General features: G+C 41.2%; 1 protein-coding gene across 5 annotated transcripts in view; it reads right to left on the reverse strand.

Annotated features, from left to right (window-relative positions):
- Positions 1–8,159: 8,159 nt before the first annotated feature.
- The window catches only part of LOC112144749 (plexin-A1), a 267,901-nt gene continuing 263,274 nt past the window's right edge, over positions 8,160–12,786 (reverse strand). For all 5 annotated transcript variants that reach the window (XM_024269482.2, XM_024269485.2, XM_024269483.2 and 2 more), the window contains exon 32: positions 8,160–11,352. In XM_024269482.2, the coding sequence (XP_024125250.1) occupies positions 11,257–11,352 (96 nt within the window). In that variant the 3' untranslated portion in view covers positions 8,160–11,256. The remainder of the gene's footprint in view (positions 11,353–12,786) is intronic.

The raw sequence follows: 12,786 nt of genomic DNA on the forward strand, positions 1-12,786 counted from the left end.
GATTCAGTTCAGATTGCTCCTCATTAATAATAAATTATCCAACATTCAATGTAAAATGAATTAAAACTGTGAATTTCTGTTCCCACATTTCTTGTTCTCTGAAGTGAGGAGGTCATTTGATGGTGTCTGGATTTGAGTTCCTGATTGGAGATTTGTTACCTTAAAATGCATTATTATTACAAAGACTCGTTCGCATTTATTGATGACATGATTTTACTGTTGCAAAGTATGTTAAACCAAGATATTGTGTTTTAAATTGTTCTAAAAAAAAACAAGGTTTTGGGGAAAATACTCTGTTATTTATCTTGTTTTCACACAAAAAAAGTATTGATGAGAGTACTAGATCAATAGAGTATTGATACTCATCATTAACCACTTAGTGGATAAAAAATGAACATTTGCTTCAGTTTGGATTTCAAAGCATTTCTACCTTTACAAAGTACTAAAAACAATAACAATAATAATCTTAAAAATGTATAAAAAACAGAACCTTTGGTCGTTTTCTGGCCCTTTTTTCCTATCTTTACTGTTTTTTCTCACTGAAACGTGTCAAATGTTTCTATGATGTAAGACACTCAGGAGACCAAAGTAAATGATTCCATCCACAGAGAACAGTGTAGTTTATGAGAGCGAGGCTGTAATCTGTTCACAGGAGCGGCTTTGAGGTTCATCCTGACATCCTCCCATGTGGCTTCTGTAGTTATTAAACTAAAAGGTCAATAAGACACATCATCTTCTGAAGGCAGGAGGAGCTTTTATGAGATACCTGCAGCTAGAACAGACATTCTGAGAACCTCCCAGCAATAATTAACACGTTCATCTTCCTGCCATGTGATGAACTGGAGCTCTCCGTCCTACTTACCCACCACCTCCACCCCTTTATTCATAAATTGGACCAATTAGGGTCTTCTGTGTTCGTGCTGTTGTCAGAGAGTGTCCGGGTCTTATCTCAATCCCACAATGCACTTGATCACAAGCTGCTGCTAACATGTAAGAGTTGAATTCATTAGTGAGCGGTTGTTCGGACACGCCGCGGGGGAGCGGCGAAGAGATGGACGTCCAGAGGAACCAATCACGGGCGAGGAGGAAAAACTCAAGGCTTGGGTTGAAGGTCGAGGCTGAGCGGACGTCTTTGAAGCATCTGGCGTCCTCTGACAGGGAGTAACGATGTTTCACACCACTGGTCATAACGCGCTCTCTGCTTGGTACTCTGTGGTTAAAAATAAGTTACTTTCACTTGAGGATAATAATGATGATTTCTTTGAGAATGAGTCTATCTATCAATTGATTATTTTTCCTCTTTTTCTTGCTGTGGATGTTTGTGGACATAAAACAGTCAAAGTTTAATTTCAAAAAAGGAGAGGACTGGTCATCAAGGGTCCACTGCTGTGTCCCTGAATGTGCTGCATCCACTCCTTAATGAGTTCCAGACTCCAAAAGATGCTGATCTATGGAAGAAGTGGGTCATTAATGTTCTGGATCAGGGACAGGGAACTCCAGGCCTCGAGCGCCGGAGTGTCTGCATGATTTCCAGATCTCCAAGCTCTACTCATGACTGATTACCTGGTTCAGGTGTGTCCAGCCCAAAAAACACCAGATGTGCACCAGACTGTAACTGGTGCACATCAGTTACTATCCAGAATTTTTTCTTTTTTTTTTACTTCAAGTTTTAGGAAAAAAGAATGTTCTGTTTAGTAGCTGGTGCACATCAGATAGTCACTGACAAAAAAGGTTAAAAAAATCAAAAAAACTACTAACTGGTGCGTATCAGTTACTGTTTGTTGTGGATCAGTCAGTAACTACATCTTTTTTTACTTCAATGTTTGGGATATTATTTTTTTTTTTACTTCAAGTTTTAGGAATAAAAAATGTTTTTTGCCTCAATTTTCAGGGATTTTTTTTACTTCAGTTTTTAGGAATTTTTTTTGTTTGTTTACCTAATTTTTTTTTTTACTTTAGTTTTTTTTCCTCAATGTCCCTTTTGAGGCTCCGTACCTTTTGTAGTAATATACACAATCAATATTTTTAAAAACGTGTTTTCTCTTGGTTGAGCAGCCAGTTAAAGGGTTAAAGATCAGCAGAGGCCATCGTGCGGCGTTTATTTGCATGCGAGCGAGCAGAGAAGACGGAGGAAAAGCCAACCAGGAGGCTTGATGCACCATCAGCCTGTTGACCTGCGAGTGAATTGACCCATGATGAAGAGTGCAGGTGACCTGCTGGAGCCAAAAATTGTCATTCCTGAGGGCTTTCATGGATCGCCTAATAAAACGGCGGTCTGTGAAAGCTTTTCCAGGTACGAGCCCATCTCCGTGAGTGGTGGCATCGGACGCACTCGTCTGCATCCCTGAGGCCTGACTCGAACCTGGAGGGGAAAGCAGACGAATCGAGTCTCCTCCGGGGTTTTTAAGTGTTTATGTGAGCGTGTGCGGAGAAGACGCTGAAAAAGTCACATTTAGAATGATTTCCAAAGGAAAGTGGAACATATTTAATTATATAGACGTTTTATGGGATCTATTAAACGATAAAGCGTCGAAGTCGTTGGACTGTGTTGAGGAGATTAGGTGCAAAAGATACTACAGACGGGCTGTTTAAGAGCTCTGCAGTGCTTTTTATGGATTGTTATCCCATCTGTGTTAATCAGACATCAGGAAGCTTTAGGTCAGTGGAGCAAGGAATGGATTTTCACTGGCTCTGACAGGGAGCTGCGCTGAATAATGGCTTCTACCTGTGGATAAATTAACAAGCCAGTCAGAACAGAAGAGCAGCAGCCAGTGAACCTGCACTGCAGCTCGGATTCTGATAGGAAGTGAAAGCGCGCTAAAAACGCTCCAACTGGGAAGATGCCTTTGACAGTTACTTAGGCTTTAATCTAACTGAGGAAGCTGAAGACCTTTTTAACTCGAAGGAGTCCAACGTGTCAGTGTTTCACTTTTCCAGATTGCATCAGGAAATTCCCACCAACGGCTTGCACCATCAACAGTTGCATCACCCGGAATGAGCCTGAAGCAGAATTCTATGTATTTTATCAGAGAGAGATGAACACAGGGTCACTGTGGAGGAACTGAAGCAGGAGGAAGACTGAAAAACAAGAATCTCACTGTACTGTCAAGCTCAACATCACATTTCTAAAACAGAGATGAGGGTTTTAAGTCATTAACATCAGTTAAAATCTTATGGAGGATTTTTGTGCCTCCATATTGCAAGCAAAAGTCACAGATCAATGTAAAAAATGCAAAGTGTGAAAAAATATATAAATATTTGCTTTCAAAAAATTTTGTTTTTTTGCTTTCAAAAATATCTGAGATTGCAGCACAAACGTTTTTAGATGCGTAGTAACTCATCTTGCTTTACCCCTATCTTTGATTTTGCGTTCAACATTTTCTCTGAGGGTTACGTTTATGCCACCCCAAACAGCCTCCTGATTGGTCTAGATCAGGGGTCAGAAACCTCCGAGCCACATGTGGCTCTTTTATCTCTCCATGGTGGCTCTCTGGCTGAAGAAAGATATAATATTAGTAATTTTTTAAAAAAGTTTGAGTTTAGCTTCTATTTTAGCAATATGCTAACGTTTTTGACTTATTTAGTTTACTGAGGAATTTGAGGCTAATATGGAGTTCAGCTAGGAATTAAACAACAAGCTAGCTTTTTGGGGTAATTTGGCCTCTAATGAGCTTTTTATGCTATGTGGAGTTTAGCTAATATTTTAGCAATATATGCTAGCATTTTTGGCTAATTTGTTATCTTCTGGAGTTTTAATGCTAATTTAGAGTTTAGCTTTCTTTTAGCAATATGCTAACATGTTTGGTTGAGGGCTGCACGGTGGCGCAGTGGTTAGCGCTCTTGCCTCACAGCGAGAAGGCCCCGGTTCGACTCCCAGCTGGGACCTTTCTGTGTGGAGTTTGCATGTTCTCCCCGTGCATGCGTGGGTTTTCACCGGGGACTCCGGCTTCCTCCCACCGTCCAAAAACATGCTTCATAGGTTAATTGGTGACTCTAAATTGCCCCTAGGTGTGAATGTGAGAGTGAATGTGTGTGTGATTGAGGCCCTGAGACAGACTGGCGACCTGTCCAGGGTGAACCCCGCCTTCGCCCTTCAGTAGCCGGGTTAGGCTCCGGCACCCCCGCGACCCCGAAAGGGAAGAAGCGGACAAGAAGATGGATGGATGGATGGATGGATGTTTGGTTGATTTAATTTACTGATGAATTTTATGCTACTTTGGAGTTCTGCTAATAATTAAGTAACAAGCTAGATTTTTTGCTAATTTGGCCTCTACTAAAGGTAAAAGGTAGAGATATGTCTCCTAGGTTTTAACCAGTAGAAAGCAAGACCAAATGGCTCTGGTAAAGGTTGCCGACCCCTGGTCTAGATTCTATCCAATCTCTGTCCATTTTAAGAAAATGTTTTATTTCTGCAGTGATAAAGAAATGACGTTTTCATTTTAAACAAATACCACATTTTTCCTCTTAAACTCTGTGTTGTTGAGCTGCAGAAACTTTCTGCAAAAACGTACAGAATTTCCCAGCTCCAGTAAGACATTAGCTGCTCTGTAAATGCACCAGCTGCCTTTGGGGGGGTTGTTGTGCGGTTGTTTATTCCTGTGGCACAGGCTAAAGATTGGCAGGACCTGCTTTGAACACCCACCTCCCTCATTCACTCAGCTTTCCCTGAAAAGCCGGAGTTAAGGGCAATGACAATAATCCCGCTCCAAGCGTCTCCCTACAGTAATGGCTGTCACCTTTTCCTCGCCAAGAGGAACTCAACCGTTCACTGGATTTAGAGGAAATATAGATACCACTGCCACTCACGGGGCTCCCTCCGGTGCTGCCGCCGTGCACTCAAACACCAAAAAACCACCGTAAATGGAGAATTGTAACTTTCAAATGTGATGAAACAAAACCTCGTCAGTTATGGTTAAACAAAAATGAAAAATGGAGGAGAAAAGCAACAATTGAAATGATCAAAGTGTGTCAACAGAATTTTGCCGGCAGGATGGAGGTGGGAGGGTGAAGGAACGAGCATCTTGTGCTTTGAATGAAATTTATCTTAATGTTTGAGCTGTGAGATCATTTGCCTTTTGACAGGATCATTACCAGATTCAGCGCTCACACAGCCATGACGCCGTTTCAGCCTCCTTCCTTGTATGGAGATTTAATTGAATTAGGCCGGGTGGTTACACATGGTGTGAACGATAACATTTTCTGTCTATCTGGCCTCATTGAATCCACTGGGAAGAAAGAAGGAAGGAACTGTTGAAGGATCAAAGCGAGCCATGAAAAACGACTGATCCTGGGATGTGCAGTGAGGATGCTGTTCTGACTTTTCAAGCGCTTTAACACAATCCAGCACCTGCTCCAGCAGAAGCTCCTCTCCCTGGCTGTCAACCCCACCTGGTGAACTGGATTACGGACGACTTGACCAACAGGCCACAGTTGACCAGGATGGGGAGTTCCTGCTCCTCCATGCTGACCGGCAGCACAGGAGCTCCACAGGGCACCGTACTTTTAAGTTTGCAGATGACACTATGGTGATCGGCCTCATCAAGGACAATGATGAGGCTGCCTACAGGGAGGAGGTGGATCGTCTGGCAGATTGGTGTGACATCAACAATCTGCTGCTCAACACAGAGAAGACCAAGGAGCTCATCGTGGACTTCAGGAAGAACGCTGACCCACACGCACCCATCCACATCAAAGGGGAGGTGGTGGAGCGTGTGGACAGCTTTAAGTTTCTTGGAGTCCACATCTCTGAGGACCTCTCCTGGACAACGGCATGTTCCAAGGTGGTAAAGAAAGCTCACCAACGCCTCTTCTTCCTGAGGACTCTGAGGAGGAACCACCTGTCCCCCAACATCCTGGTGAACTTTTACCGCTGCACCATCGAGAGCATCCTAACCAACTGTATTACAGTTTGGTACGGGAGCTGCTCTGCTGCAGACCGGAAGGCACTGCAGAGGGTGGTGAAAATTGCCCAGCATGTCACTGGAGCACCGCTTCCTGCCATAAAGGACATCTACAAGAAGCGATGTCTGAAAAGGGCAGGAAAAATCATAAAGGACTCCAGCCACCCAGCACACAGACTCTTCACTCCTCTGCCCTCTGGCAGGCGTTACAGGAGTCTGCGGACTAAAACCACCAGGTTCCGGAACAGTTTCTTCCCAACTGCTACCACACTCCTGAACTCTGCCTCCTGACAACTTAGCCACAACACCACTCTGACTGTATTTTTTTTCTAAATCACTCACAATAACAATAACCACTACCTGCATATTACCTGCACTTTATATGTTGAATTTCACCTGTACTGTTTCATACTGTAAATACTTGTTTATACCTCTCACTGCTATTTATTCCACTTTGCACATTGTAGATACATATTTATACCTGCTAAAGCACTCTGGATGGATGCAAACTGCATTTCGTTGCTGTGTACCTGAGACATGTGCAATGACAATAAAGTTGAATTCTATTCTATTCTATTCTACTTTCACCTCTCCCCTTCACCCTCTATACCACTGATTTCCAATATAACTCTGAAACATGCAGAAATGTTCAGATGATACTGTGATTGTGGCATGTATCAAGGGGTTGAGGAGGGAGAATATGGAGGCCTGGTGCAGGACTTTGTGGAGTGGACCGGGCAGAATCATCTCCATCTGATGTTTTGTTTTAAATTTTTTATGCTTAATCACATTTAACTGTGTGGTGTGATGCATGGAGCAAGGACAGTGACATCATTTCTGTAAGGATTAATAAACTATATCCATCCATCCATCTGTCTGTGAGATCTTCCTGGTGTCTGACACCTTTATGTTTGGACACAAAGCAGTGAAATCCTGCAGCCAGTCTCTCCACACAGAGCAAAAGGACATGTGAGCTGAGGGCAGTGCAAGTGTGATGTATGGTTAGATCAGGGGTGTCAAACTCAACTTTACAAGGGGCCAAAATCGAAAAACATCTTAGGTTGCGGGCCAAGCGGGATAAACATTTAATGAACACAATAAAACTAAATTCTTAAAACCATGACTTTTTAACATAATTAGATATATAGCATTACCTGTGATAATGCTAGTGTGAATGCTGTAAGATGAATTTGGTCGATGAAGATGCTAGTGCTGATGGCTGAAAACACTGAAGCTGAAACATTAGCTAAGTGGCAAATTAGCCTAAAAAAAAAAAAAAAAAAACTAGGTTAGGCAAAAAAGCTAGCACGTAGCTGAAAAAAAACAAAACTGCTAACCTTTCAGGTAATTCTATCCGGCCCTCCATATCATACTATTGTTATTAATGGCCTGATGTTATTCTCATTCCTAACTTGTATAATTTTGACAACATTTATATTTATTGAGAGTAAAATGTTAAAAGTTATTGAAGGTTTAAGTTGATTTATTCTGGAATAATATTCCTGACTTTTTATTATTCATAATTATCTTAAAAAGTTACTGTTTTAAAGTTTTAAAAATTATCATCCTGCTAGCTTTTTGGACTATTTTGACTTTTAATACGATTTTCTAGGCTATTTTGGAGTTTAGCTATTTTTTCAGCTACATGCTAGCTGTTTTGGCTAACCTAAGATTTTTTTTTGTCTTTTAGGCTAATTTGGCATTAAGCTAACATTGTAGTTGGCAATCAGCTTTAGTGATTTCAGCTATCAATTTTAGCATGTTCAGCTATCAGCACTAGCATCTTCAGCGGTCAAATTCATCTTACAGCATTCACACTAGCATTATCACCGGTAATGCTATATATCTAGTTCATAATTATGTTAAAAAGTTAGTTTTAGAGTTTTAAAAAGGTAGTTCTAGAGTGTTCAATAAATGTTTATCCTGTTCGACCCGTGACCTAAGGTGTGTTTTGTGACTGAGTTGACACCCCCGCTTTACAGGAAGCAGGTAAAAGGCAACAAAAATATTGTGAGATAGTGATAAAGTGGGTAAAAAAAAGTGTCTTTTTTTCTTTTTAGTTGTCAAAAGTTTGTGTGGTTAGAGCTAAATAGGTATTTAAGTATATTGGGAAATATTCATATTGTGATATTTAGTCGACTATGACTAAATTTCCTAAAAGACAATTTTAAAAAACTTGGAAAAGGGTTTGCTTTGGAAAAGGGAGAAAATTTACTAAGAACTAATAAGAAAAAATATGAAATGACAGACCAAAGACACTTTTTATTTAGCAAAAAATGTTTAATCTCTTCGTTGATGTGTTTATTTACAAGTAGTAAATCTGCAAAATAGGAAATAACAGAATATTTACACAATGAATGTTGACCTGCAAACTCGTGACAGTCGCTTCAAGTCTGAAATCTAAAAATGTAGCAGTTTCTGTGTTAAAGTTCTTGTTCACTATTTGGAATTAAAAGTCCTTGTTTGTCCACAGATTGTATGAAACTTCCAGAATGACGAGGAAAACCAACAGGAGGCTGGAATGGGAACACAACCTAAAGAGTGGGACGCTGGACGTCAGAGAGCTGAGGGTGGTGCTGGATCCACTCACGCTAAGACGTTACACCAAAGTGTTGGTTAGACCGGAGGGTTTCTGAGACTCATTCACATGACACCAAATGCTTTTCCACCACATTCTACCACCTCCGCAACATTAAGCACAAGCTAGCTAGTGGTGGAACTGAACAGAGCAACACGGAGGATGAAGACGGAAAGCTGCTGTGGATCTGTTGAAAATGTGCTTGAACTTGTAAAACAAGAGAGTCTGAAAGGCAAGTGACAAACAGGCCAGTCACGTCCTCAACCTGAATCTCACAAACCAAAAGAACGGAGGGAGTTTCATGAATGAGGAGGTTTTTAAAAGCACGGATCACCTGCTGGCGTGTGCTGGAGCAGACGGCGGGCCACTACTGCACTCACACACTGCTGTGGACACACCTGAGAGCCTCAGCAGCCATGTGGCCCGAACAGTAAGAGCACCGACATGTTTGAATGCAGAAAAAGTGAAGCAGCCTTGTTCAATAGAAGAATAAAGAGAGATGTTTGGAGCGGGGAGCTGAAGAAGTGGCCTCCACACACCTGCAGGACATTTGATTTGTGATTTAGAAGAGTGAATTTGAAGGTCTCCAATACGAAATCACAGATTATCCTAAAGGTATTTTATTTTGAAAATGCAACCCCGTTGTGGAAGACTTCCTGTGTGCTAAAGCTGCATCAGCAGCAGAGACGAGTGCGTTTGGTGTGACTATATTTGGTGGCTGGATTAGACTAGACACAGAATCCACATTCATAGAGCTGCTGAGCACAAAACTCAATGTTCACAAACAGGAAAGAGCAGACAGGAAGTCTTCAACAGGAAAAAAATCTGCTTCCCTTTCAAAATAAAACACAAATCCCACCTTATTTTCTGGTAAACTCATTGAGTAAATGTACCGTTCCTCCGATAGACAGCAAAGCGGCCCGTTCACATTTCTGACCAGCACTGAAAAACAGCCCTAAGATTTCATAGAAAACGAGATACAAGGTAAAGCAGCAAGTCACGTTTCCACGACAACAGACGCTCATCCGATTCAGCAGTTTCAATAATGATCCTGAAAATCGTCGGACTAAACCTGGAGTTCGGTCAAGTACGTTTGGCTTCAGGGAACCTGAAGAGGAGTTGTCTTCCATGTACCGTAAATGTACAATGTACACGCTGAAGGTAAAAAATAAAAAAACTCAAATAAAAAAAAAACTGGATTACAAAAATCAAAAAAAAAGGCAAACAGCTTTTTGTTAGTCATGTAAACAATTTTACAAACAAAATATTTTATACAGACCACAGTTTGGTTTTCATCAAGCAGAAAAAAAGGTATTTCTCACCACAAATCAAAATTCATGACATCAAGACTTCAAAAAAGTGAGAAAAGAATTCTCCTAGTAACAGGAATATAAAAAAGCTTAAGTCACACATGGCAACAGGATCTTTTCAAAATAAGAGCTGCAAGCTTAGAGGAGGACCACTCTATCATCGGAGGGGCTTCACCTCCCTGAACTTCTGCAGCCATCCATCCAACCTCCCCCAAAAACAGACGGCGGGTTTGATTTTCCAGCCGCGTTACATCGAGAAGATGCTAAACCATTTCAGTTTGGAGACGGCTTTACTTCTAAAGGGCTCAGCTGACCTCACGCAGGATCCGAAAAGTAAAAGCAGAAAACTGATTTGGCTCTCGCATGAAGGTTTTTGGATTCGGTCGGTTGAGGAAAACATAGAAGCAATGGTGGCTACGATGCGTCGAAGCGAAGGGAAATTTCTAGCTAGTGCAATGGAGGTACTTCATCCTTCAAACAATCCAGCAGCCGTAGAGTCGCAGAAAAAAAAAAATCAGAATATAACCTGGTGATATTTGGCTTCATGAAACCAAGAGATTGCACCGACTGAAGAGCGAGCTTCTTCCTGTCATAAACTTACAGCTTCCTGTCTACGAGGATCTCATGATGGGCCCTAATTCAAACAACTTTCAGTCACTAGGCATGTTCATATTTAAAATTAGACACGTTCCATCTCACAAAATGTCTCTGCACTAAACAACATTCAAAGGAAACATGGCACAGTACGAACTTTGTTTCTTTTTCAATTTTTCTGTTCACGCCGAGCACTTTTTTTTGTTTTGACAAATTCTGATTCATTGTTTTATTTGTTGGATCAAATGAAACAGAAAAAAACAAAAATGTTTTCTTCTTAATTTGATTTTTAAAACTTAGTTGTATTTATATATAATATCTATATAGGTTTGCTTTGTAACGTTTCTGTAAACTGTGCAAATTCAGCAGTAAAACAAGTGGCGACAGATCAGAAAGTGGGCAGATAACATCTATACAAAAAAACAAAACATTGTTCGGACTGTGGCTTCTGCTCGAGTCACATGACCCTCAGAGCCCCTCCCAAAGGCTGCTGACGGATTGGTCCATTCTGCTCGTGATGTCAGATCCTGTCAGAGCATCTGTTCCTTGCAGACGACAAAACTCCTAAAATCAAAATCAAGCAAACCACAAACACCAAGATAATCAAACGCCGTCACTTCACTTGCTCTGCGTGAAAATGTCCGCTGCCTGGCCCGCGTGCCCCCGCGCCGCGTGGGGCTGCAGACAAACACATGTAAGCGTACACAGGCCCGCCCATCTTTGTCCACCCCCCAAATGCCAGCTTCCAGTTTACTGCTTCTGTCCGTTTGCAGCTCGTGTTGTCGGGGTCGGAGTTCTGTTTGTTGTCTTGGTGCAAAAGCGAGGGAGAGGGGGACAGATGGAAAGAAGGAGTGGGGACAGAGGAGGATGGTCCTCAGCTGCTCAGGGCCATTGTGTCGATGACCTGCTCCAGCTTGCTCCTCAGTCTCTGTCTCCTCGCCTGCTCGTCCCGCTCCAAAGCTGACAGAATCTGAAAATAAAGCAGGAAGGGGTCAGCTGACAGGAAAACACCAGCATGGACTTCATAAATAAGACCCTGAGGAAGGTGGAATCCCACCTGGGGGTTTCTGGGGATCATGACTGAACTGTGATCTATGCAGATCAGTCGGCGCCGATTTGAACAGACATGTACCGCGGACCCCCCCCCACCTGAATGCATCATTTTAACCAATTGTGTGGGAGCATTCTGTCTTCCTAGTCAACTATAATGACGATGGCAGAAGGTTAATGAACAAAACTGTGTTGCTGCGTTCACACCAAATGCGGCTTGTGCGTCAAAGAAAGATGTTGTTACATCAGACCTCAGTGAGAGGACGGTTTACAGCAGCAGGAGACACAGAGGAAGAAGTGGGAAATTCTGACATGACTTGGATGTCTTTGTCTTGTTAAATCTGTAGAAACAATAAACCATTAGGCAGATTGTTTTTTATTTACGGATATCTCGAGTATTTTTGTATTTTTTTCTGTTTTTATCTTGAGTTTGAAGATTTGATAAGAAAATATTTTGAAGTTTTATATATATACACACACACATATATATATATTACACACAGTATTCCCCCTTATTTGTGGGGGTTAGGGACCGGAGATTTCTGCGAATACGTTGAATCCCAGGGACCCGCCCTTATCCCCCCATCTCCACAGCTGAAGAATGTCCCTTACCGATCCATACTCTTCAAAAACACTTTTGATCACGCTTTGTAAAGCATTCATTGACAAAAGACAAAAGACAGCTGTTTTATAGTGCACTCAAGGAGTGTTACTCTGTCTCTCTGTCATAAAACCAGTAGCGGAAATAAAAAAGCACCTGCTCTGTATAATTATCCTCTGTGTTTTTATTCTTAAATAAATAAGAATGTTTTTCAGCCGCTTCTGAGTCAGCTGATGCTGCTTCTCTATGCAAGGGGATTGAGAGATTGGGGGGTAGCCGACGGGTGCTCCCCCTCCATGCTCCGGAGGGGGCTCTGCCATGCGGAGATACACCTTCAGTACCTCAGCACTTCAGAGTCACAAGACTGAAGAAAAATCGTCAAATATGTGAAACCGCGGGTAAATGTATACCCGGAAACGTGAACACTATATATGTGCATGTGTGTTTTATATATATATATATATATATATATATATACGTATATACAGACATATATACTGTATATGTATATATTTATATATAGATATAGATATTTACATTTATACATATCTATATAAATATACACATATATTTATATATATATATGCTGTATATATATATAAATATACATTTAAATATAAGTATATAAACATATATAAATGTATACATATATATATATATATATACATATATATATATATGCACACACACACATATATACATAATTATGTGTGTGTATTTTAAAGTTTTGTTTCATTTCCTTTCTACTGGTCC

The sequence above is a fragment of the Oryzias melastigma genome, linkage group LG5 (genome assembly GCF_002922805.2).
Source record: "Oryzias melastigma strain HK-1 linkage group LG5, ASM292280v2, whole genome shotgun sequence".
NCBI lineage: Eukaryota > Metazoa > Chordata > Actinopteri > Beloniformes > Adrianichthyidae > Oryzias > Oryzias melastigma.